Source organism: Ochotona curzoniae, unplaced genomic scaffold (assembly GCF_017591425.1).
Source record: "Ochotona curzoniae isolate NIBS_2020 unplaced genomic scaffold, NIBS_Ocur_1.0 scaffold_2453, whole genome shotgun sequence".
NCBI classification, from domain to species: domain Eukaryota; kingdom Metazoa; phylum Chordata; class Mammalia; order Lagomorpha; family Ochotonidae; genus Ochotona; species Ochotona curzoniae.
The window spans coordinates 16,177,081-16,204,162 of record NW_024467094.1 but is presented as its reverse complement, the minus strand read 5'-3'; the positions used below and the strand labels follow the sequence as shown (position 1 = coordinate 16,204,162).

Genomic DNA, 27,082 nt, shown 5'->3' with positions numbered 1-27,082 from the left:
TACTAGAAAGAGCAAGATCTGAACAGAGACCTGACTGAAGTTGGGGAGGAAGATCATCCCAGGCAGAGGGAGTAGCTGGTACTGAGTTCCTAAGGCGGGTATGAGCTTGAAGGAATTGGCCACAACAGACCAGTGTGACTGAACAGTGAGGAGTGGATACTGTGTAAAACACATGCTATGAAAGTACGGAGTGCGAACAGCAATACCAGCTAGGAAGGTGGTTTATACTCCACACTGAGACTGGGGTGGTAGCAACAGGTAATGAAAAGTGGTCACATCAGCGGTACTTGGAAAGTAAACTGCAAAAAGATTTGCTGGTGGGTGAGATGTGTACGATGCGTGAAAGACCAAAGTCGAAAGTGATGCCTGAGCCAGAAGTGGGAAGAAGAGAAAATCTGATGGTAGAAATCCAAAAATCTTTCTTTATTTTATGACACATTTTAATAGGCTTTGGGGTTTCCCTTCCCCTTCCCCACCCCGAAATTCAAAATTTTGATTGGGATGTGACGTGTAATGTGCATGCTGAACATCTGGTTAAAAGTGCCAAACAGGCCACTGCCCTTGTGGATCTGGGTCTCAGGGAGAGGTGGAATGGAGACATGAATTCATATGCCTATATTGACTGTATTTAAAGACCTGTGACTCGGTGAGATTATCTAGGAATGAGTGTGGGTACAGAACGAAAGAGAAGAGGTTGAAAGCCTAATCCACTAGGTACTCCCACATTTATAATCGAGCAAGGAAGGAGGAACTAGCAAAGGACAGTGACCTGTGACAAAAGCAGGAATGACCTGAGGACCGAGGTTGGCTGCTGGATATACTAACTGTCATGATTGTTGAGACTCTGGACAACCTTGGTTTCCATGGAAAGGTGAAGGATGAGGTCTGGTTGACAAGCACTCAGGAGAATACAGGAAATGGGGATGTAGAGACATTGTGTGTAGACAGTGCATTTAACATGTTTTGCTATGAAGTGATCGATCTGTGTGGATGTTGAGCTCCCCAAGAATGCTAGACGTGCCCTCTTTGGCAAGGTAGAGGAAAGGAATGTCACAGCTGGGAATGGGGGAAAGAAGTTTGAGAAAGGACTTCCAATGCTGACTTTGTCAGATTAGTTACACCCATTTTGACGACAGAAAATTTTTTTTTTTATTAACATTGTATTATGTGAAACAGTTTTATAAGCATTGGGGAGTCCCCCCGCCCCTCCCACACCCCTCCTCCCATAGTGGATTGCTCCATCTTGTTGCATAACCACAGTTCAAGTTCCGTTGAAATTCCTACATTGTGAGCATGTACCCAGCATAAAGTCCAGCGTCCTATTGTCCAGATAAGTTCAGTGGCCTCTTGGGGAGACCTTCTCTGGTCTGAAGGTAGAGCCAACAGAGTAAAGTTCCGGTCAGTTAAAACCCCCAACAAAACATCAGCGTCGATATACAATATTATGGGGTTAATTGGTATAGTGTTGAGTGAACAATATGTTAAAAAAAAAAAAAAGTTCAATTCTTCCACACCTCTGGGTTTAGACAGTATCAGTGACAGGTTCAGAAAAGTAACATTCAACCCAGCATAAGTTACAGGTTAAATCCAGGCAAACATTAGACGTCTGACATAGTGTTGAGTACACTATGTCAGATGACAGAAAATTTTAAAAGCTCAAATTGGGAAAACTACCCTGTTTGACCAGAGGCAGTTTTCTGATGTGCTGCAGGGCTGTTGTGCCTGGAGGCTGTGGGAGGTGGTACTCAGTACCTCCATAAACTTTTTTCCTTCCCTCACTTTAAAAAAAAAAAGTTGTTTCGTGTTTTATTATTTGTACAATTTATAGGCTCTGGATTTTTCTTCTCCCTTCCCCAGTTCCCTCCCCCTCACTGATTTCTTCTATATTATTATAATAGTATAATCCTTTATCAGCAGTCTCAAGTCCATCAATCTACTGCTTAAATGTATTCTGACATTGTAAGTGTGGACAATGGCAGAGAGTCCATCTTTGATTGTACCCCCATAAATCTATCACGGCCCAGAGGTTACACTCACTGAGGACAGAAGCTGCCAGTGGTGGGTTCTCATGTGGTGGGCACGTGGATTTGTTTTCAGGGGAGAATGTGATATCCACATAGAGTACAATACATGTGTTGATGTAACAAGGCATTCCTCCCCATTGTAAAGCCTGCTTGTGAAGTCAAGATGACAGTGAGAATTCTTGTTTATTAATTGTCAGTGAAAACTATTCCCCAACGAGTTACCTGGTAAGTGAGCAGAGAACACAGACCCTCGGATAAATCCTATCGTTAAAGGTATGCTAGAGTGACTACATTTCATGACAGAGATGGTCTTGCCAAAAGGGCAAGACCCTCAGAAAGTTCATAGAAAATGGAATTGAGAGACCGGTTTATTTGGGGTATAGAAACATTTTTAAATCCATACAAGATTTGTTCTTAATATTCATTTTCCATGAATTTTGCAAAGTCCCCTTCCCATGAATTTTGCAAAGCATCTCTGTACTTTGAAAACTGTTGCAGTGAGATGGGAAGTCTTGAAATCTTTCATGGTAAAACCATGCTTCTGGATTGTCCCTGCATGGGTTCTCTTTACTTATGGCGGCTTTCTGATGCCTCCAGGGCTAACCAGACTCTTCTTTCTTTGAGTGCGTCAGTATGATTCTTGGAGGTTTGCTTTTGTGGAGTACAGACGTGTGTATGTGTGTGTATGTGCACGTGTGAGTGTAAAGAGAGCAGGAAAGGGGCCAGATGTGGTGGCCTAGCGGCTAAAGTCCTTACCTTGCACGCACCGGGATCCCATGTGTCCACTGATTCTAATCCAGGCAGCCCCGCTTCTCATCCAGCTCCCTGCTTGTTACCTGAGAAAACAGTCGAGGGTTGAGACCCTGCACCCGCATGTGAGACCCAGAAGAAGCTCCTGGCTCCTGGCTTCAGAGTGGCTCAGCTCTGGCCATTGTGGCTGCTTGGGGAATGAGCCATCCGACTGAAGATCTTCTTCTCTGTCCATCTTCCCCTCTGTGTATCTGACTTTCTAATAAAAATAATATAAATCTTAAAAATAAGAAAAGCAGGAAAGGAGCAAGCAGGTGGCATGTCAGGTGCTGCTGTTTACTACTGTCTCATAAGCTAGAGAAGATTGCTTGCTCTTTCTTTTAAAAAAAAAGATTTATTTTAATTTTATTGAAAAGGCAGATTTACAGAGAGGAGAAACAGAAAGATCTTCTGTCTTCTGGTTCACTCACCGAGTGGCCACAGTGACTAGAGGTGAGCTGGTCTGAAGCCAGGAGCCAGGAGCTTGTTTTGGGTCTCCCACATGGGTGCATGGTCCCAAGACTTTGGGTCATCCCCTACTGCTTTCCCAGCCCACAAGCAGGGAGCTGGATGGGAAGTAGGGCCACCAGGATATGAACTGGCACCCATATGAGATCTTGGTGGATGCAAGGCAAGGTTTTATCCACTAGACAATCACGCCAGGTCCTCTGCTTGTCCGTAAACAAGCTGTTGTCTGGATACGTTTTTCCCTTCAGAAAAGGGTTCTGGTGTTATGACAAAAGCAGTTAAGCTAACACCTGCGACACTAGCATCCCATTTGGGCACTGGTCCAAGACTTGACTACTGCACTTCTGATCTAACATCCTGCTAATGTGCCTAGAAAAGCAACAGAAGATGCCCCAGTGTTTGGAAGCAGCTCCTGGCTCCTGATTTTGATCTAGCCAAGCCTGGCCATTATAGCTATTTGGGGAGTAAACCAATGAATGGTAGATCTTGCCCTCTCTCTTTATTTTTCAAATAAATAAAAATATTTTTTTTAAGGAAAGGGTTCTAGGTTTTAAATGTTTGAAAATTATTTTGTTAATATGACATTTAGGACCTGCTATCCTAAAAGTTCTTTAACTTTTAAGGATTCTCTGTCTGTTGGTATTCAAACAATTCTATTCTTTAAGATCAGGTTATTTTATATATATATTTATTTTTATTAGAAAGGCAGGTCCATAAAGAGAGAGACACAGAAAGATCCTCCATCTGCAGGCTCACTCTCCAAGCAGCCACAGCAACCAGAGTTGAGCGAATCCAAAGCATGAGCCTTACCGGGTCTCCCATGCAAACACAGCATCCCAAGACCTCGGGCCATCCTCCACTGCTCTCCCAGGGTACAAGCAGGGAGCTGGATGGGAAGTGCATCAGCCATGACACAAACTGGTGCCATATGGGATCCTGGCATGTGCAAGGCAAAGATATAGCCACCAAGCCATCGCGCCAGCCACTAAGATCAGGTTCTTAGAACATTTTACGGAAAATGCATATCATAAAAAGTTATGCATGGATTTTTTAATATGCACCAGAATAAATTCATTGTTCCATTCTTTCTGTGAACTTTTTGATCTATACTCATATATGTCCTTGTTTGCTCTCCTCCCTGCATTTGCAACATAGCACTGGAATATCCTGTGTGGAGCAGTAGCCAATAGTAGCAAGGTGGAAAAAGCATTAGGGGTAGAAATGGCATAAATCCAAAGCCAGTGATCTTCAATTCTTTCCCATGTGTTAAACCTTCCAGAGTACACAGCATTCTGTCTTGTGGTAGTTCTGTTCAGTAGGTGTTAAAAAGGCAAGTCAGCACCATGTGTACTGTAAGTTGAGAACCATTGTCTTAAATTCTCTCTCTCTCTCTCTGCTAAAGACAAAATGGAAAAGTTAAGGGAAAACAATATACATTTATGTGGCCATTTTATTGATGTAACTGTATGATTGGAAAATTATAGACTAGGAATATAAAGTGATAAAACTGGGTCCATGAGCCATGGATCATTGCATTATTTTATGGCCCTTCTCCTGGTAGCTGACACTGCCTGCTGTCGATGGCCAGGGCTGGGCTGTTGCTCTGGCTGCGTTCCCAGACCCAGTCAGGCCTCATGTCACCATTTATCTTCTTTCCTCTGTTGTCATCCATTTTTTCATATTGCAGCTATTATTTTGAGTTCCTGTGTACAGCAGTTTATTAGGTGCTTTGGGAAACTAAAACAGCTTTCTCCCTTTTAATGCGAAGGTTAAAAAAAAAAACAAAAAAGATGGGCAAAATGGCAGTTGGGCAGTACTGAGCACATTAGCAATGCATTTGTATGTGAGTTCATTCCTCTCTTCAAGCCCTTTCTTTCCCATCCATTTTTCAAATAAAAATATTTGTGGTAGAAGAAATGTTTCCAGGAAGCAAGTAACATTTCAAGCTACGATTAGTTAAAAATAAAAGCACCCAAAATGAAACCAAGAAAATCACTGTTGAGATAACTGCCTATGTTTTTTAAAAAATCTCCATAAAGCAAATAATGAATATACGGTCTTTAGCGTGAGACTTGGCCTGACATACATTTTTAGGATTGGAGTGCAAGAATCTTGGTGTTGCATCAATAAAATATTTCAGCTGCCAGTGTGCTCATACAGTTGTACGAGTCCTCACACATCCAACAGCAGTAAAGGGATTTGCTGGAAGTCAGTGTTCAAATGGTTACTTTAAATCCTAGTCTGTATCTTTCCAAAGATCTGACTTTTTACAGTATGATGTATACTACATGAATATTTATTTTAATTAGATGATTTTAAATTTCTGTGCTTCCTGCCATGATGTTGAATGGCATTTTTCCAACTAATGATTAGTCCTCATCTTTTAACCATCACGAAACCAGTCCTATGTTCGCAAATATTAAAAAGAGCCGTACTAACCGTGACCATCCCACTTAATAGTATATAGTATTACTTTACAGAAGCTTAATGAATTTTTTTTTAGGAGCTGGCATTGTGGCACAAGCTAAGCTGCCACTTGGGATGCCCACACCAAAACACCTGGAATCAAGTCATGCTTCTACTTCCCATCCATTTTCCTGCTAATGCACTTGGGAGGCAGGAGGCGCTAGCTGAGATGCTGGAGTCCCCACCACTCACATGGGGAGTGAGTTCCAGGCTCCTAAACTTCAGCCTGGCCTGTCCCTAAGGCATGAACTGCAAACAGAGAGCTGTTAGCTCTCTTTCAAATAAATACTTCAGAATTTTTTAGCATGCTGGAGTTCGGAAAATTCTTGATTGGCAATGCAATAGAGGTGATGACACTTTGAGCATGATTCTAATGGATGGAATCGTTTTACCAAGAAAGAAACAGAAAGGCCTCTTGTGAGTTCAGTCTGTGGTCTGGTTGTAAACCCTCAGGATACAGTGTGACAGAAGGGTCCAGTGACGTTTCTCCAGTTTATTTGAATACAGCATTTGAATTGCTCTTCCCGTACTTCTCAGTTCAAATCCAGTGCTGAAGAATATGTGGCCTGAAGGCAAGCTGAGCATCACAGAAGTGACCAAGCGACCTCTGACTGCTGCCACCTTGTTCAAGAACTCTATGATCGCTCTGGTGGACAACCTTGCTTCAAAGGTAACTTTTCTTATCTAAACATCCATTTGAACTTGTAGATTTCCTCTTGACATCCCTCCCCCCCCTTTTATTTTTACATAGATTGCATATGATTTACTTCTTTTGGGTAATCTAGGCGAACTGAAGAGTACAATATAAAGTGGATGTAACAATAGAATTCTTGCTCCTGCTTTTCTCTTTTTTCTTCCTCCTTTAAAACGGTCTGAGCAAAACAGTTGTTTATGTCTCAACCAAAACCTTTTCTTAAATGTGAGCTGCTTATTCTAGTAACATGGTCAAGGGGAAAATCTTAATGAGATTTTAAAAACATAAAAAGGTTTAAAATGTTTGGCAGAATGACACATTGGACCTGCCCTGATGACAGGGCATGGAGAAATACTTAAATTGGAATAATGAATCATGTTTATAATGTGTTTGAAGACAACATGACCAGAAGAGATTCCTAGGCAAGAGCTTGTTACATAAGTATTGCTTTTTCATTGTTTAAAATAGTGGAAATATAAAGATATATTGTTGATAATTACTTCTGGTTTTTATTGTTCTTTTGAGATCTAATGCTGGTGAACTGTAGTCTGATACATTTTTTTTCTTTTAAGAACAGATTTCTACTCTTAAGTGCTACTGTTGACAAGTTTGATAAATTAGGCAGCATCCTGGGACTCATTATTTTTAGATGCCTCATTTTTATCTTTCTCTTCTGGTGCTTTTCTGATATATTTTCTTCTGTATTACCTTTTTTTAATCAACTTCCTCTCTAATTGAAATCTATACTGCTTCTGGTTGCTTTACTGAGGATAAATTAGGCAAAGGCCACAAGAAAGCGTTTGCTGAGTAGCTTTCTATTTCTGTTCAAGACACTTTGGCCTCAGGTGACAGCACAGAAGCTCTGTGTGTTGGCTTTGTCAGCTCATGCCTGCAGAAAGGCAGTGGTAAGGACACTGGCACCACACGCTGGCACGCCATGAGGGTGCGTTTCTTTTTTAACTCGGCTGCCCTGCAAATCAGCATTAGCCTGTTTCATCCAGCAAGAAGCAGAGTGAGGTTAGGAGGCAGGCATGTGTGACACAGGAAATGGAATGAATGCTGAATTTTTGGAACATTTACTTAAGTAGAAAAAAAAAATCTTTGTTTTCTTAAACTGGTAGTTAAATGTGACTTTAAAAAGGCTAGAACCTCCTGTAACTTTTGTATCAGTAATAGTATCTGAGAAAAAAAGAGACCTCCAAATCAGTGACTTAAGAAAGAGAGGTGTCACTTCGGTCGCATCAACCAAGTATCAGAAAAAGCTTGGCAGGGCTGGTGCTGGGGCGGTTAGGGACCCGGGTCCTTCTGTGTTTCTGCTGTGTCATCCCAGGGCTTAGCATCCCTACCTCTAGACTGTAATGACTGCTGAGCTTCTCCTGACTTAAAGAGACTTCCCGAGAAGCTCATCAGCGTTGCAGCTGCAGCCCATTTGCTCTATGTGGTTGCCAAGGAAGTGGGAACTACGTTTTATTCTGATCAGCAGTGAACCAGTTAGAAATAAGAATAATGTTTCAAAGTAGGAAAAATATACTGTATGTAGGGTGGGCAACTAACCTGGTTGTATCTACTGTAGTTTCTCAATCTGTGAGCACATGGAGATGAGGAAAGGAGGGTGGAAGCAGAGACAAGCAAAAGAATCGAGACAACGTACGCATCTGTAGAAGGGCATGGAGCGGGGCTGGAAGCAGACAAACAGTGAAAAGAAGTTATATTCAGAAAATTCAAAATAATGAGTAGAAACACATCTAAAGAATTGGTATGTAGTATAAATAGTTTAAACAGACTAGCTCCATGCCACCTGTAGGAGACACAGCTAAGGAACACTGCAAGAAAACTTAAAATAAATAGATGGATAAAAACATATCAGAGCTGGCCCCATTACAGCAGCTGAAAGCATTAGTTACATGAGAGAGAACAGAATTTAAGAAAAAGAAACATCAGTATTTCTTTAATATTATTTAAAAATCCAAGAAGTAAAACCATTTTGAATTAAATAGTTGAAATATCCAAACACTATGCACAAAAAGAAGAACCTGAAAAAAATTAAAGGAATGATTGATTGACAAGTCTGCAGTTTAAATCTGGGAGATTTAAACCAGCTCTCCCAGAAACTGTTGCATCAAGCAGACCAAAAAAAAAAAAAAAAAAAAAAGAAAGAAAGAAAAAAAAAAAGGACTTTGGTAAGAATGCAAAAGCTTTGAAAACCAAATTTAAACTTTATGTAACAGATCAAGAGAACCTTATACCAAGGGATTAGGTTATATATAATCCTTTCAAGTATACATGGAACATTTCAAGAACTGTGACCGCATGCAAGATCACAAAGCCTATTTGAACCATTTTTGAAAGGAGATATATACAGATACATTTCCCATCCTCAGTGCAAGTTGGAAAAAAAAAAAAAAAAAGACATCAGCTAATACAGTGCCTGGGAAACAGCAGTGATATCTCAGTTAACTGAGTTGTGTGAGCGACTGGGTTGAATTCCACCTCCCAGCTCCAGCCCAGGCTCAGCCCCAGCCACTGCAGACATTGGGAGTTACCAGCAGGTATGAGAGCAAGTGTTCCTCTCCTGTCCTTCCCCTGTCCCATCTCCTCTCTGCCTGCCAAATAATCCATTTTTAAAAGATAAGTTGTTAAATAAATGTACTTGGAAACTTCAAAAAAAAAATACTCTCCTAAGTAATTCATAGGTTGAAGAGGGAGTCATATGAAAATTACAAAATATTTTGGAAATGCTTAACAAAGAATTTGTCAGAACTTGTAGGATCCTGTTATAGGGACCCGTTTGTTACTTCTTTATAAAATAAGAAGACAGACCAATAGTAAGTGGGTTAAGTTCAACTCTGAAATCCAGAAATGGGAACACTGAAGAAAAGCTAAAGGAAGAAGTAAGAAACCCATTTTTAAATAGTGAAAGTTTAAAAGAATAGACTAGAAAATGTGCAATCCAAACAAGGTGGGGAGAAAGTGTTACTGTTATTGTAGGTGAGGGAAATAAATTCTCTGTGCAAGGAAGAATTCAGGCTTGAGACAAGGAGCAGCATTAAGCAGAGCAGCAGGATTTGGTGGGATAGGGCAACTGTCAGAATGGTTGGGGACCTCTCCAAACTGAGAGGGACTTGGACGTCCAGACTGGGGCAAGCAGGGAGACATAGTTTCATGGAGAGAATGCACCTGACAGACCAGGTGGCACTTTGGGAAGACCGGAAAGTGCAGCCTGTACTGAGATGGGAGCTTATGAAGGAACAGGATCCAGTTCTAAACAGTCTCTCTCCTTCCCCTCCTCCCTCCTGTTCTGATTCCTGCTTCTTGCTCAAGGGCTCCCTGGAAGGCAGCAAGTGATTACCCAAGGAGTTTGGTCCCTGTCGTCCACATGGAAGACCCCAGTTGAGCTCTGAGTCATTGGCTGTGGCCTGGCTCATCCCTTGCTGCAGCAGGGCATTTGGCAATCGAACCAACATATGGGAGATTTCTCTCTCTCGCTCCCTCCTTTCGTCTCTGTCCCTTCATCCTTGCCTCTCCTTTTCTTCTCTCTAGCTTTTTCTCCCTCCCTCCTTCCTCTTTCCTTCCTCCTCTTTTTTCCTACTTTAAAAATAAATTAAAAATATAAAATTAAAAGCTCAAAGGATAGGTTTAACATCAGCTTAGACCAAACTTAAGAGAAAATAGTAAAATGAAAATAAGAATTAAAAAAATAATTCAGAATTCCACCTAGATGAACCAGGAAATGAATCACGTAAGAACAACATTATAGAAAAAATGTAAAGTGCCAGAATAAAAAATCAGAAGAATATGGAAACACTAGGGTAAATTAGGGTAGGAAAAATAAATCCAAATATGATATATGTGTCTGTATTCAACATAAATTTATTTAAAAATTAACAAAAAGCATCCCAATATTCACAGTATTGGTAATGTCTGAACATGAGGAAATGGAAGAGCTGGAAATTTGAGCCTCTATGAATCTATTTCTGATGGGCTAGAGTCACCTCGGTCTGATTTCAGAAGCTGCAGTCATTAGCTCCGTGAGCTCAGTGTGGTACTGTCATCCCTGGGAGGACCAGGTCTTCAGGAGTCCAGAGCAAGCACAGCCTCTCATCAAAGGCCCTCATTTCCACCTTCCATCCTCTGCCCCCGCCCCACAAACATCATGAGGATCAGAAGTGGGGCTGGGCCGTGTGGCCACCCCTTCCAGATCAACAGTCATTTCTATGTCAGAGCAGCCCTGGAGCTGGGTTCACCCAGAATTTGGTCAAAAGAAGGTGGCCAGTATTTGTTCACTGTCTTACTCTTGCAATGTTGCTGTTCCCTTCTTTTATCCAGCACCCTTGTCTTAGTGAATTCATTAGAAAAGTTACCTTATCTGGTTTCCATTGCCCAGGTGGAAGTTCCTGATTCTGTACCAGTCAGACTCCACACAGTATTCCTAGTGCATATTTCCTCTGAATTAAGAGAACTGGTTAGTTTTCTGTACCTCTTGGTACCTCTCAAAGTGCTGAAGCACAGGGTCGATCAGTTACTAAGTGAACTTGAACTTTCTTTGGTTGTAGCTAGCAATATCCAAAGCAGATTAAATAGAAGTATATTAAAATGCAACATCTTCTAGCTTGTACAGGTTGCTGTGCCTTCACAAATGATTTTCACCTAAACCATACAGAGGGGCAGATTAAGAAGTTCTGGAGATTTCAGATCTCTACTGACTTTCACAATTTAACCTTTATAAGGCACTCTGAATTTTTCAAATTTAAGATTTCTTAGGCTTAGTCTGGATATTTATAAATGAGAAAGGAGGCGGCATTTATAAGTTGAGACAGAATGCTGATTAAGTATTAAACATTCCCATCAGACTCCTTACCCAAAGACATCTATATTACTAAGCAGGATGGAAGGGTTCTCCTCCATTCCTGGGTTAGGCATTGGTGGCTCATCTAACATTGCTACTTCCTCTGCGCAGGCTCACCAAGTTGGTAAAATTCCATTCCGCCAGTTTCTGCTCTGTAAAGTTACTTATACAACACAAATGATGCCTTAGACTAAATTGCTTTGTCCCCATGATTTGATTACTTGTTCACGTCAAAATATTTTTAGATCCCATTATGATTTCCTCTCTGACCTAGGGATCATTTACAAGTTCATTTCCTAAGTTTCAGACACACAGATTTTTCCTCTTGATTTCAAGCTTAGTCTTGTTTTACCAGAAGACCTAACTGTGATTTCAGCCCTTAAAAATTTGTTAAATTTGCTTAATGTGGGTCTTTTGCATGCATTTCACAATACTTTACACCACATATACAGCATATACACAATACTTTATACAGCATATTTGCAGGTCAGGTCAAATTTGCTAGTCCTATTCAAAATTTTCTGTATTTGTCAATCAAATCTACTTTGATTCTAAATTCCTATGCATGTACCTTTAATTTTTGCTTCAAACATTTAGAAAATTGAGGTTTGTTTAAGCTCGAGCTGTTATTTGCATCTTCCTGCTGTTTGTCATTGTGAAACATTTCTTTCCATGTTGTTTTTTTCCTTAAAATCTGCTTTGCACGAGGATGCAGCTAAACCAGCTTTTCCTTTTTGGCCTAGTTTGTGTAGTTTGTTTTTCCATTTTCCTATATCTCTGTTTCAAGTATGTGTCTCTTGGATATTCCCGATTTATATACTATTTTGATCATGTGTTTTAATTGCATTTTTCACACATGTATTTATTGTATACAGTTTGATTTCGTACAGTATACATGTTTATATTTCATTGTTAGGTGTAGCCAGTGTCTATTTAGGCTTAGTTATTTTTTATTTTTTCCCCTTGCTTTATCACTGACCTGCCATCTGGTACTATTTTCTTATGCCTAAATTTATTTGAAGCCTGACACATCTTATTTGCCCAGAAACATTTCATATGTTGCTTCTTCTTTTTTTTTTTTTAATTCTAGAAGAATACTTTTTTGGAGGGGGGTGAATTCAAAATCAGCAGTATCATTCATCTCACTTTGTCTACTGGAGTTCATCATTTGTTTTGAGAAGTCAGTTGTCATCTATTACTGCTCCTTGCAACTCCTGCTGCAAGGAGCAGTAATATTTTTTTCTCTGCTGACAACTTGGCTTTCACAAATTTTACCTGGATATGCTTTGATGTGATTCAAGTTTGTAAAACTTCTTCAGTCAGTAGTTTGATTTCCTTTGAGAGAGTGAGAGAAAGAGAGAGAGGGGGCGCAAATGAGTTTTCATCCTCTGGTTCACTTACCAAATGTCCTTATGGTCAAAGCCGGAACCTGGGAGCTCAAGCCAGGTCTCCCATATGGGTGAAAGAAACCCAGTCGTTGGAGTTACCTCTCCTGCCGCAGTCTGCATTGGCAGGAAGGCAGAGCCTGGACCTGGAGGGGACTAATGAACGTAAGCACTCCAGCACAGCCTGCAGGTGCCCCAACCTGCAACCTAACCACCTGGCCAAATGCTGCACCTTAATGGTGAGATTTTGTTTTTCTTTGCAGGAAACTCTTGGCTGTTAGCTCTTCGAATATTTCCCTCCTGTCTCTTCTCCTTCAGGGCTCCAGTTCAGTGGCCCATCCCACTGTGTCCTGCAGACCTCCTGCTGTCCCCACTTGGTTTTCCATCTTTTTGTCTCTCCTTGCTTTATCCCAGGATATTTATTCTTATTCACCTTCTGGTTTACTCTTTGCTTTCAGCTATTTCTGATCCACTGAATTCTTCATTTTCATTATTATATTTTTCAGTGTTAGATTTTTTCCATTTGGTTTGACTTTCTAGAATATATATTATCTCTGGTTGTATACAGTTCTCAGTGTTGTCTTTTGTCATGTAGGTGCATGGTAAACGTGATTAGTTGAATCTGACTTGTAACCCCTCACCGTCTACACTCATGCAAATTTGTTTATTTTGTGTGGAGTTTTTTTTTCTGTTTGTTTTTTATGTTACCTTGATTCTTCTTTATGTGTATGTATTTTTAATTTTGTTCCAAATATGATATCTACAAAATTGTTTTCAAGAACAATTGGAGGCCCAAATCTGTGTCATATTTCTATAGGGGAAATGTGCTTTTGCTGCTTTGAGGCAGCTAGAAGTACAAGTGTTCCAAGTTGGCTGTTCCAGTTCCACGTACTGTGGTTTAACTCTCTCTGGTCCATGTGACAGGATTCTGACTCAAAGATTGGCATGGCCATGACCAGCTTCCTTGCAGAGCCTGGTCTCTAATCTCTGTCTCTCGAACCCCAGCAAGCTGTCAGAACCTCTTCTGTACTCCAACCATCCCCTCTGGGAAGAGGCGCCCCAAACCAGAGCACTCCCCACAGCATTCTCTCCTAAAGGCCAATCCGGTGACCGTCCACTGCCCTGTGAGCTTTCACATGTCTCCAGGCTAATGTTTTGTGCATTTTGTGTGTACTTATCCAAGTTACTGCCAGCATGGATGTTGACCTGGTCGCTCATTACTCCAAGTGGAAACCCTTGTATCCTCATTTCATATATTAGCTAAGTAGGTCTAGAAAAGTTTTATCATAGCTAGTCAGCAGCAGAGAGATCTGACATTGAAGGATCTCAATTGTGTGCAGGGCTTTTTCTGTTCAAATGGGTCTGGGAGCGTTTCAGTGATTTACTCCCCTCGGTGTGACTCTTCTTCATTGATTCACCAAGCAGGGAAGACCGAGTATTCCAGGAAACTGGCAGAAAGTCCTCAGGTCAACAGTGCTGTCTCTTCCTCACTTCACCATCCCATTAAGTTTGTTTTAACTTTGTTATAAGCTCTTTTCAATGATTAGCTACTGCTGCCCTCTATGTAAATGTAACATTCAAAAACCAGTAGAGATCTAGTGAACATGTGATCACCCAACATTGTATTTTAAAGTATTTATACTGGAACACTAACTTTCTGAATAAATATTCCACAGTTTGATATATAAGTCTAGGGTTGATGTTCTGAAATACTTACAGGGAAAAGGGAGCAATTATCGATCTACTCTGGGGGTTTAGACCTGCCAGCAGGCCCGAGGTCACCAAGGGTGAGGCAGACGGTGGCAAGAACCACCAGAGACAAGCTGGTGAGGAATGTCCACTTTATTATGCACAGGTTACAGGTTTTAAAGGGTAAAGAAGGGGAGGGCAGGAGGGAGCCTTCTGGCAGACCCCACGCCCACCAAAGATGCTCTGGTTGGCTGTATGACAAATCTAATCCCCTAGATCTTCCAGTGATGTTGAGGTCATGTTCAGGTATACTCCCCTTGACCTCGTAGCCATGTTGAAGGCCACACTCCATATGTAGGCCTGATGGCTATACTTCAGGCCATGAGGAAGGTTAAACTTAAGCCACGCCCTCCAGGCAGCAGGGGCAGGGGCCTGGGATGATCGCCCACAATCTACAAAGTGTTGTACCTACGGCCAGCCATGAGCAGCCTCATTAGCATGACCAGGACACTTTTTATTGCTAAAGGAATTCCAGAGGCTTTGAAGGTCTATGCCACAAGCTGGGGATTTATATATCCACCTGATAAATAGACAACTGGAGCTTCTTTTTTAAAAAGTGTTGAAAAGTGCCGTTCTGTTCAAAATGCAAGTAAGCTCACATTCTTCAAGCGTCTCTTTAATTATTTACCACCCGTGTTTCACCTCCATCCGTCAGTGGAGCTCAAAACTGCCTAATTTAGCAACCAAGAGCTCTATATCTTGATTAAAATGCCTCTGTGTATCTGATAGATTACAAACTCAGAGAAGAAAAAGGAACTCTTTACACTTAGAAGAAGGATACCTTTGGCCTGATGGATTCATCCAGTAACTTACTCATTATCTTCAGTGTATCAGGATCTGTGCCGAGCACAGCTTTATATTTAAAAGAAGTTATGATCTGACACATGGTACAAAGCTTAATTGGCACAGAAGGGCCCTTTCGTAGAATCACTGATGCCTACAGGTGATTTTGTAACTTCTCTCCTCACCCATGAAGTTTAATACCTCTTTAAAAAGCCCAGAATGAGAGGTGGGCATTTGACACCCTGCTTCAGCCACTGACTCTAATCCAAATCCTGGGAAGCAAGCAGGAGAAGGCTTAAGTAGTTCCCTGCAATCCTGTGGGAAACCTGGACTGAGCTCCCAGCTCTCAGCTTCAGCCTGGCTCAGACTTGGCCATTGTGGGCATCAAAGGTGTGAACCAAATAAAGTCATTTTTATAACTTGATTTTACTTATATGTAATACATCAAATAATTTAAATAGAAATCAGTTTCTTTAGAAAGACTAAAAATTCCTTGAAATTAAGCAATTATTTTTAAAACCCCGGTGACTATAATCTGAATAATCGCAACATAACATCCCTGGCCTGCTATGCAGCAGAGCCGCCGACCTCAGGATTTTGCTCTCTTCTTCACATTGGATCGCTACTGCAGAGGCTGTCTTTTTCTTGCAACGTCCCTCCTTCCCTGACATCAACAGTGTGTTTTCATCTGTACACACCACAAGGATTTCCAAATTTTCATGGCTCTAATTTTCACCTCCCTTGGCTTATCTCTTTTCTGTTACCCCTGATGAATCCTAAAACATAATGAAAGGAGAATTTTTGTTGAAGACTTGAGAACTGCCATCATGGAATCATGTGCCTGAGGAGTCAGAGGCCCTGAGCAGAATTTGACACACCAGTTAGTACCTTTGAGCCCCTGGTCTGGAGACCTCACTCCATTAAGCTCACAGTTTGCTGCCATTTTTCTAGGAGCCCTACTACGTGCGCTGCATCAAACCCAATGACAAGAAGTCCCCGCAGATATTTGATGATGAGCGCTGCCGGCACCAGGTGGAGTACCTGGGGCTCCTGGAGAACGTGCGCGTGCGCCGGGCGGGCTTTGCCTTCCGCCAGACCTACGAGAAGTTCCTTCACAGGTGAGAACTGGCCCCCAGGAAAACCCAGGGGCACACGAATGGTGTCAGAGTCCCTTTGCACAGACCAGTGCGCCTGCACATAGGCCCCAGTCTGCAACTACTGTGGAAGGAACTCAAGCATTGAGGAAGGGCAGGCGTCTGGCACCATTTAGATGATGGTTAAGACACCTGAGTCCCTATAGTCGAGACCCATTCCTGGCACTAAATTCTCTGCCAACCACTGGAGGTGACAGGCAATTAGTGGCTCTTGTACTTGGGCCCCTGCTACCCATGTAGAAGACCTGAATTAAGTTCCCAGCTCCCAGCCTTGGCCCAGTGTTGTGAGATTTTTTTGAAAGTTAACCAACAGATGGAAAATTTCTCTTCCTTTTTCTTCTCCCTCTCTTTTTCTGTGTATATCTCTGCCAACTGCATAAATAAACTAAAGAAATGATACATAGGAATACTTTTCTAGAATCAGCAAGAGTCCCTGAATTCATAATTCATGGACCCTGGGAAAAGTCAGTGTCATAGTATCGGAGGAAAAACACAAATTTGGAGACAAGTCTGAATTGAAATCCAAGCTATTCCTTTTCTTTGTTAAGTAATCTTGGACCAGAAATTGAGTTTATTTGACCTTGTTTTTGCATTTGTAAAATATGTTTAGTAACACTTCATAAGAATGTTTTTGAGATAGATAAATTAACTTAATTCAAAAGACTTGGTTCCTGGTGCGTAATACTCAATCCTTACTGGCATTGGTAATTATCATAATAGTCAAATATTAAGAACCTAAAGCTGAAGGCCTTTAAATTGGTCTGCCTGATTTGTCTAACTTTGCCATTTTTAGTTGGTTACTTTGGGTTATCTCTATGCCTTGGTTTACACCTGTGTAAAATAAGGATAATAGTGATTACTGTGAAGAATTGCTAACTGATGAAATGAGATAATATATGTGACACAATTAGAATTATATGCCCGGCCTGTAGTAATAGCTCAATGAAAAACAATAGTTACTGCATTGCTAATTTGTTGATGTGAGTTAACAACTTGGAATTAGAAGAATGTTTTAGGTTTCATTTGTTTATTTTAAAATACTTGCTGTACATTTCTTATGTTCTAGACTTTAGGCTCCACAAGAAGAAATAAATACATAAAACATAAATTAAAATATTTGTTCAGCTCATATCAGGAAAGATGCCGGGGGCGGGGGTAGCAGTGATGCGGACCAGCCACACAGAAGTCAGAACTGAAAGAAGCTGGAGGGAAGGATGCTGCTGGGGAAGGCCACTCTCCGGTAGTGAGAGTAGCATGTTAGTGCCCTGTGCTTGGAGGATGCTGAGTGACAGGTATGGTGTGAAGTGAGGTCACATATGGCCAGGGCCTGTATCTTACAGAATTGACAGACACACTGAAGCATTTAGGATTTGGCAAGGTGTGATAGAAAACCATGGGTGGGTTATGAAGAATACAGTCTTGTGGCTATTTTAAGGGATCATAGCTGGCTGCCATGCAGATGGAAAGCTAAGAGACATTCCAGATGTTACTGCACAAATCTAGGGAGGTGACCTGACGAGAGTGCTGCCTTCTGCAGATAGAAGAGGGGCAAGCAGTTTTTGGGGTTAATATGACTGTGCGTGGGTTGGCTATGAAGAGGCAGGAGTAAGGAGGAACATAAGATGGCATGTTGATTTTGCCAAGAGCCTCTGCATAAGTGGGAACCATTGGCTGAGATAAACCTGGGTCAAGGAATTTTGAAAAGGAAGACATAGAATAGAAATTGAGTTTGTTCTCATGCCTGTGTAATGCAAGGATTTGAGTAGAAGAAAAATAATTGACTGGATACATATATCTGGAATTGTGGGAAGTTTGAGCTGTAGGTAAGAGTTTAGAATCATCAGGATGTGGATTGCACGTGAAGTCTTGAGACTTGACTAAGACAAGAATGGAGCCCATGGGCCAGTCACGTCACCATAGCCTAGTGGTTAAATCCTTGCTTTGCATCTACCAGGATCACGTATGGGTGCTGGTGAGTATCCCAGCTGCTCCACTTCCCAGTCCAGTTCCCTGCTTGTGGCCTGGGAAAGCAGTAAAGGATGGCCCTAAGTCTTGGACCATTGTACCAGTGCCTGGCTCCTGGTGTCAAATCAGCTCAGCACCAGCTGTTGTGGCCATTTGGGGAATAAATCAGTGGACAGTTCTTACTGTTTCTCCTTTTCTTTTTAAATTTGCCTTTCAAAAAAAAAAGGGTTGTGGTCCATAATGATATTTAAATTTATGATCCATAACAGTATGTTAGATCAGACACAAAGGAGCCAGCAAAAAGAAGATGAGGAGGAACAATCAGTAAGGTAGAAGAAACGCCGGAAGAGCATTACAGCGAAAAAGACAAAAGATGGAATTCCAAGAAGAAAAATGTGGCACCATTCTAAATATTGCTTTGCAGTCTAGTAAGACAAAAGCAGAGGCCGATTTGGCAATAGAAGGGCCAGAGGACGAAGTATGGGTAGAACCTGACTAAGCAAGAAGAGAATTGGAAGGATTTAGATGCCTTGTAGAAAGTGAGAGTCTGAGTTTTGGTTTTTTTCCTGTAGATGGGAGCCAGGAAAAGTGGAGAGAGTCCTGAGATCTCAAGTCCTGAGGTGGGAGCTGAGATCAGGAGACACCAGACATCTTCTGTAGGAGTGGGTGATTTACAGCCAAGGGAGGAATCCAGGACACAGGATAGGAGGGATCATTGCACTAACAGCATCCTTGAGAAGGAGGGGAAGGTTTGTCAGCCTTGGCTAGGATCAGGGCACCAGCCAGGCAGGAGTACAGCCGCCCGCGGGTATGCAGTCACAGATAGCATAGCACTTGTTCCTGCCTGGGTACTTCTGTGTCCCCCATGAAACCTGAAACAAGGGTATGAACAGAGGGTGAGGATCAGGAGCGGAGACACAGGGGTCTGAGGGGGACTAAGAAGCCTCAGTTTGGAGGGGTGGGGGTGTTGGGTTTGGGTAGAACTGCTTACATGAATTGCAGAGTGCCTATTTGTGATGTGAGGTTGTAAATGCTAGGTGAGACCACGTAGCACTGTTGGCTTTTCTCTACTAATGTTCAGCTGCCTGGTGCAATAAGTAAGAGACTGCGCTAAAGGGAGCATCGGGCTCACAATGAATATAACACTTTATGGCATAATAGCCTGGAAAATTGAAATTTGATTTTACATTAATCAAAAGGTTATGCTCAAAACTAATCATTTTTCCTTGTTAAAATCACACAGTTTAAAATTGGAGGCTGTGTAACAGGAATGATTTCATGAATTGAGATGTGTACATTCTGATTCTTAATTTAAGACTGTCAGATTTTAAGAAAGCTTTTTTATTCATATATATATATATCAAAGATCTCTTATCTGTTGATACTTCCTGGGAAAGTCTAACAATTGATCGAACATATACTCTGCTTTTGAGTTCTCATCTGTAGCAAATCAGCGTAAGTTAAAAAATGAGAATGGGTGTATAGGAATAGGTAGGTGTAGGATGAGGTTAAACTGAAATGTATTTGCAGGAGATGAAGCAGAAGTTGAAGGAATTGGACAAGAAGTAAGCTTGATGTGGAGGGGCCATGGTATTTGTGCAGATACATATCTTTACTTTTAATCTTTCTGGTCTTATTTTGCTTTAACTCAGAGGGTTATGGTGTGTTTGTTTTTTGGAAGATATTCTGAACGGGTTAGAGTGTGTTTTCTAATACTCAAGCTAGAAAAGAGGTGACAGGAGCTATGAATTTCAGATATGATGGTGGTGGCACAAGTCTGCATTTCCTGTTTCCCCTCCAGAACATCCTCAGAGAAGTTAAAATGTGCTTGAACTGCATGCACAGCCATGCTATGGAATCTAAAAGGGGGACGGGAGGTTCACAGCGAATCTTAAAGACGTGAATCACCCTAAATATCAGCAAGTTGTCTGTAGTTGTAATGGAAGCTTTATTGGGAAATCCGCTCCTGACGCTTCTTCGTGCAGAGCAGAAGGAAGATGGAGGCAAAAAGGGGCAGCTGAGATACGTGTCCAGGAGTTTTATACTCCTCTAGACACGTGGGCTGGCAAGGGGCTATCTATGCCGTAGCTATGTAAGGAATGTCTGTTCAGGTGTGCCGTTGGTCAGCTGGAATCCCACCAGGCCAGTGACATAACTGGCTCCTGTGGCCCTGCTGTTCCGGACTGAAGCCTGGGAGACATGCTAGGTCTGGAGCAGACCAGCCCCTCACCTCCAGTGCCCTGGGTACCCATCAGTTTCCTTTTTTCACATGTGATAATGTGTGACATTACCTCTAACTTCATGTTAGAACTTGCACTCAGCTTTGATTTCTGTCCCCTTGTAGCGAATAAGTGAACTTTTAAACATATCCCTCTCATTCATTTACTTATTTTGCAAATATCTATCACCTGCATGCCATGGCAAGCACCTTGACAAGTATATGGACTTGCAAGGGAAACAAAAGGAAGTCCTTGGTTTCTTGATGTCCACAGGGGAGACTTTATACTCGTAAACCCACAAATCAGTGTGATTCCAAGTGTGGTGAAGGTATATCTAAAGAAGAGTATGGGAGCAGGGAAACGTGTTGATGTAGGAAGTCCAAGCGAAGGCTTAGAGGATGAAATGAGCCAACCTGCCTTTCCAGGATTGGATGAAATGCATTCCTGGTAGCAGGAACAATACACTCAGAGGGTCATAAAGTGAGGCAACGGCAGCGCAGAGCCCTGAAGAAGCCAAGGTCAGTGAGGTCAACGAGGAAGAGGAGACCCCTAACTAAAAACATTTAAAACTACCATAATGTTAGACTTTTTGGGAAAGTGTGGCTAATGCACGCAGAAGAACTGCAAAGAAAATAGAAAATGACTTTGAAGTCTGTGGAGGCAAACTAGAGCTGGCTTGAATTAGGACTGCAGCGGAAACAATGAAGAAAATTGCTTTAACATTATTTGGAACTAAAGTCAGTAGTATTTGATTATGGAGGTGAAGGTATTTGGTTTAGTAGTTAAGATAACATTTGGCTTACCCTCATTCGGAGAAGATCCTGGGTCTGAATCCCAGCTCAGCTTGGTTCCAGCTTCCTGCCATGTACACCCTAGGAGGCAAATGATGGCTCAGTTGGTTCCCTGTCACACACATGGGAGACCTGAATGAGTTAACAGCTCTTGACTTTGCCTTCTCCGTTGGAGACGTTTGTGGAGTAAACCAGCAGATAGAAGATCTTCCTATGCATGCCTGTTTCTGTCTGTATCTCTATCTCTCTGCATTCCAAATAAAGTAAGAATAAATGCTTTTGAGAAAAGAAGTAATGACAGAGAAGGAATTGGGTAGAAATATTTATAGAATTCTGGATTTGTAGCTGGGGTAAGATTGAGATGGGAAAGACAAAAAAGTGTTGTTTTTTTTTTTACTTTTTTCTCATTTTTCTTTATTATATTTTGACAATCTTTACATAGTTAAATTAGGGTAAAAAGGTTCAAGGGCTACAGGAGAGTGGGTAAGACTAGTAATTTTTCCATATTGTTTCCTTCATGTTTAAAGGGGGGTATTAAGGGAGAAAGCCCACCCAATTTCCCACCCTCCCCAGATCCCGGATGTAGGGTATGCTCTGAGGTTCTTGCTCAAGTGGTTTTGATATTTCAACAGCTATGAATCGCTGCCAATCTTGCCACTCCAAGCACTATGAGGTCTTTGAAGAATAAAAGTGGTTTTTTTTTTATTAATTTATTTGAAAATCAGTTACAGAGGGAAAGAAGGAGAAAAAGCAGGAAGGGGAAAGTACTGTCCCAGCTGCCGATACGCTCCCCAGATGGCCACAGTGACCAGCGCTGGGCCAAACCAAAGCCTCCGGAGCTTCATCTGAGTCTCTGATGTGAGTGACAGAGCCCCAAACACTTGGGCCATCTTGTGCTGCTTTTCCCATGTCAGTTACAGGGAGCTGGATCAGAAGTGGAGCAGCCAGGACACAAACTGGTGCCCATATTGGATGCCAGCGTTGCAGGTGGTAGCTATACCTGTTACACCCAATGCTGGTCCCTGAAAGTGAAATTTAAGATGCCTTAGAGATCAACTATAGGTATTTGATATAAGTCTGAAGCTCAAACTGAGGGTTAGACTAGGGATAATGCATTCATGAATTGAAAATATATATGTAATATATATGTATATATTTGCAGATATAAATATTTACAGATTCGGGTTGTCATATTTTTATATTTGTGATGTGTTATGTAAAGTCAGTGGGCTGGATGAGGTGAGGCAGGGACAGTGTGCTTAGAAGTTCTGAGCTGAGCCATTGGATCCTCCGACATGTAGGGAAGTGAGCGTGAGCAGGAAGATCTTGAGGGACAGAAGGAACCCGGGGCGTGTGCTGTCAGTGGAGCCAAGTAGGGAATAATGAGCAAGATCAGATGCGCTTAGATAACTTGCCTTAACAAGAAATATGAAAAGCCCTGTAAAGAAACCCCATGCAGACTCCTGAAAAGCATGAAGGGAGCCTTGAACAAACAGGAAGACAAACCTTGCCCTTGTATAGGACAACACAATTCCATGTGTGAATGTAACGAACTTAATACGTAAACTCAAAGCTACTCTCGGGATTCTTGGATTCTTGATTTTAAGTTCAGTTACTTTCTGGATTTAGGATTTTTTTTTTTTCAAGAACCATAAACTGAGTCAAGTTTGTATGGAAAAAGAAACATGTCAGGATAGCTGCAATGTCTAACATAGAAATGAGTGAGATGATACATTAAAATATATGTGTAGCCTCTGTAATTAAGACCTCATGGTACTGATTACACGGATGGACAGACATGAAAGAAACAGATCGGGAAGTTGCAAAGCAGAAACACATATGACATCTTACGTGATACGGGTGGCGTATCAGATCTCTGGGAGAAAAGCAGACTTTTTTTTTTAATAGTTATACAGCAGCTGGATAGTCATTTATCAGAAGGCAAAATTAAGTCCACTCCTCACACCATTTACCAGAATTAGCTCCAAACAAATCAGAGATCTATATATGAAAGTGAAAGTATGCAAACAACAGAAGACAGAAGGGAATTGCTCCGTTATCTAAGTATGAAGAAAGCCCTTCTCACTTTCCGTCCCTCTGGTCTCTGGCTGCCCGGTGTGCCTGCTGCCCATCGTCATGCCTCGAAAGACTGAAAAAATCAAGGACTTCCTGCTGACAGAGCGGCGCGAGGATGCCAAGTCTGTCAAGATCAAGAAAAACAAGGACAACGTGAAGTTCAGAGTGCGCTGCAGCAGGTGCCTGTACACGTTGATCATGACGGACAAGGCAGGCCGAGAAGCTCAAGCACTCGCTGCCCCCAGGCCTGGTGGTGAAGGAGCTGAAGTGAAGAGAAGCCAGAAAGGAAAAAAGAAAGCCCTTCTCACAGTGACTTAAAATGCAGACACCGTGTAAGAACACAACCACATGGCACATGTTCTGAACAGCCTGTGTGGTAGAGGACGGGTGCTGTGCCGTGCAGCCTCTCGGTTGCCTCTGTGGCCCCTGCCTGCTGACACCCCCTGTATAAGCCCCTGCCTTCGGGGCTGGCCAGTAAGGTGCTGGCTAGAACGCAGATGTCCATATCAGAGTGTCCGAGTCTGACTTCCAGTTTCAGCTTCTAACTCCAGCTTCTTGCTAGCACAGACCCTGTGAGGCAATGGTAGTGGCTCAGATCGTCGAGTCCTTGCCACTCACGTGGGAGACCAAGGTTGAATTCCCTATTCTTGGTTCCAGTTTAGCCCAGACCTGACCGTTTCTGGCATCTGGGGAGCAAATCAGCAAGGGGAAGTTCAATCTATCTCAGTCTCTGTTGCTCCACCTCCCTACCTAAATAAATAAATGAACAAACAATTGACAATCTACTTTGTAATTCCCTGCCTTTGGGTATAGGCTGGACCTGATGATATGTCTCTAAGCACATGGAATAGGGTAAAGATGATGAAATATCCCTTTTGAGATTGAGCTAAAAGACTATGATTGTGACATCTGTCTGGCTCACACTCACACTGATAAAGCCAGCTGCCCCCGTGAGAGGCTCACATGGCAAGGAATTGATGACTGCTTGTGTGTAGAAATGCAATTTTTGTATGTTGATTTTATGTACAGCAACACTGCTTTATATTCTTTTAGTTGTCAGAGTTAAGATCTGTTTTCTTTGAGGAGACCCATATTGTTCATAAGCAGTGTCAGTTTTATTTCTTCCCCATTTACTGATTTTTATATTGGTCCCACACTACTAATTAGACCTGCAGAACAGTGTTGAGTAGAACCCATGATAAAGGCATGCATATTTTGTGCCTGCTTATAGAGAATATGTCCAAGGTTGCCTATTTGCAAATGATATTCACTGGAAGTTTTGGTAAATAACTTATTAAAGAATCCCCAGAGCTGGCATTGTGGCACTGCCAGATAGGCTGCTGCTTGCCATGCCAGCATCCCTTGTTAGAGCACCAGTTCAACTGCTGGTTTCCCCACTCCCAGTCCAGTTCTCTACTGACAACATCTGAGAAAGCAATGAAAGATGGTCTAATGCTTGGGCCTCTGCCATCCACACGGGAGAAGCAGGTGGACCCAGCTTTAGCCTGGACCACCTCAGAATGTTGAGGTCATTTGGGGTGTGAATCAGTGGGTGGAAGACACCCCTCGCTCCCTCCCTGTTTCTCTTCCCCCCTCTCTCTTTTCCTGCCTCTCTTCCTCCACTCTTTCTTCGTCGCCTCTCCCTCTCTCCCTCCATTCTAATAATTTTATTGGGTTTTTTAATTGATTACATTGCATTATGTGACACAGTTTTGTAGGCACTGGGATTCCCCCCACCCCTCCTCAACCCCCCCCCCATGGTGGATTCCTCTACCTTTTTGCATTACCACAGTTCAAATTCAGTTGAGATTCTTTCATTGCAAGCATTTACCAAGCATAAAGTCCAGCATCTTATTGTGCAGATAAGTTAAATGGTTTCCTGGGGAAACCATCTCTGGTCTGAAGGTAGAACCGGCAGAGTATCATCCTGATCAATTAAAAGCCCTGACATTATATCAGTAACAATTTATAACGTTATGGAATTAGTTGACTTGGTATTGAGTAACCAATATGTTAAAAGAGAAAGAAAAAAATAGAATGCAAGTTCTGAACCACATCCTGTGACTTTTACATTGACATTTCAATTATTAGTTTATATACATCCAGGCTCTGTACACCTTAAGATGGCTATAGATTACTATTCAGCTGTCTCATTTCTATTTTAAGTTTAGTATTTAGCAGTTTATAATATTGAAGCATGATTTTGCTGACAACCCTCCATTCTATAATTTTATTGTAAGAGTTGTAATGAAGGAACCTTCCATTTTATTGAAGGATTTTAATCTATTCAGACTGAAGAGCTATTATTTCAATTACCAGTTTGCTGAGATTTTGTTTTGATTTCTCTGAAACATCTAGAATCTTGTTGACCAGTGGCTGAGATGACCTAGTGGTTTTTCTCCCTTCATCTATGTCCTGTTCTTTTTCTAACCAGATACAAGATGATCTCTGAATTCACCTGGCCTAACCATGATCTTCCTTCAGACAAGGAAGCTGTCAAGAAACTCATTGAGCAGTGTGGTTTTCAGGATGATGTAGCTTATGGGAAGACCAAAATCTTCATTCGCACACCCCGGACACTGTTCACCCTGGAAGAACTGCGTTCCCAGATGCTTGTAAGGATCGTCCTGTTTCTGCAGAAGGTAAGTTTGTGTTTCATATGCAAGAATGAGGTCTTGCTTTCATGTTCTTGAAAATTTGCTGTTTTCTTTGACAAGTTGTCCTAATAGCATCTTACCTGCCAAATACTACCCCCGCCACATATAGTTTGAGAAAGGAATCCAGTTTTATTTGCATTTGTATGGAGAGCAGTCTTCTCAGTACTATCTTAAAACCATTCTCTTTTTAAAATATATTTTTTTTTTATTGCAAAGTCAGATATATATAGAGAGAGGAGGAGAGACAGAGAGGAAGATCTTCCGTCTGATGATTTACTCTCCAAGTGGCTGCAACAGCCGGTGCTGCACTGATCCAAAGCCAAGAGTTCTTCCAGGTCTCCCACCTAAGGCCTTGGACCGTCCTCAACTGCCTTCCCAGGCAACAAGCAGGAAGCTGGATGGAAAGCAGGACTGCTGGGATTAGAACCAGGGCCCATATGGGATCCACACACAGCAAGACAAGGACTTTAGCCACTAGGCCACAGTGCCGGGTCCAAAACCATCTTCTTTCTCTGTAGATTTGTAATAGTACTTTTATCGCCTGTCAAATTCATATACAGATAATGGGTTCTGTCTGAGCACTCTGTTGTGTTCCGTCTTTCAATTTGCCTGGTTTTGCACCAACACTGCCCAGTTTTCATTGTGATGTATTTTTGTGTGTGTTAGAGTTAGTCCGTGTTCTCTACTTTTCTTTATTAAGGTAGATGTACCTTTTATATAGACCCTTCTCTGCAAAACAAATTTTAATTGTGTAGTAACTATTAAATTCAACAGTAATATTTATTAGACTTGCATTGAATTTGTAGATTCATTTGAAAATGCTAACATTTTATAATGCTGATTCATCTGATTAAGCATGTAAGATTTTTTTTTTTGAGTAATCATCTTTGACCTGTAGACTGAAAGAGGCCTTTCCAACTCATTATTTTAGGTATTTTTGTGTTTTGCTTGCTAGAGTGAATTTATTATGTTTTATGCAAATGTTACTGCAAGGAAATAATACTTTATGTAAAAAA

At 41.7% G+C, this 27,082-nt stretch overlaps 1 protein-coding gene and 1 pseudogene across 4 annotated transcripts in view; both read left to right on the top strand.

The window, feature by feature from the left end:
- Nucleotides 1–27,082, top strand: part of MYO1D (myosin ID) — a 301,304-nt gene that overhangs the window by 117,164 nt on the left and 157,058 nt on the right. For all 4 annotated transcript variants that reach the window (XM_041001600.1, XM_041001597.1, XM_041001598.1 and 1 more), the window contains 3 exons: nucleotides 6,285–6,417; nucleotides 16,156–16,322; nucleotides 25,844–26,051. In XM_041001600.1, coding sequence (XP_040857534.1) covers nucleotides 6,285–6,417; nucleotides 16,156–16,322; nucleotides 25,844–26,051 — 508 coding nt within the window. The remainder of the gene's footprint in view (nucleotides 1–6,284; nucleotides 6,418–16,155; nucleotides 16,323–25,843; nucleotides 26,052–27,082) is intronic.
- On the top strand, nucleotides 23,449–23,680 carry LOC121170424 (annotated as a pseudogene).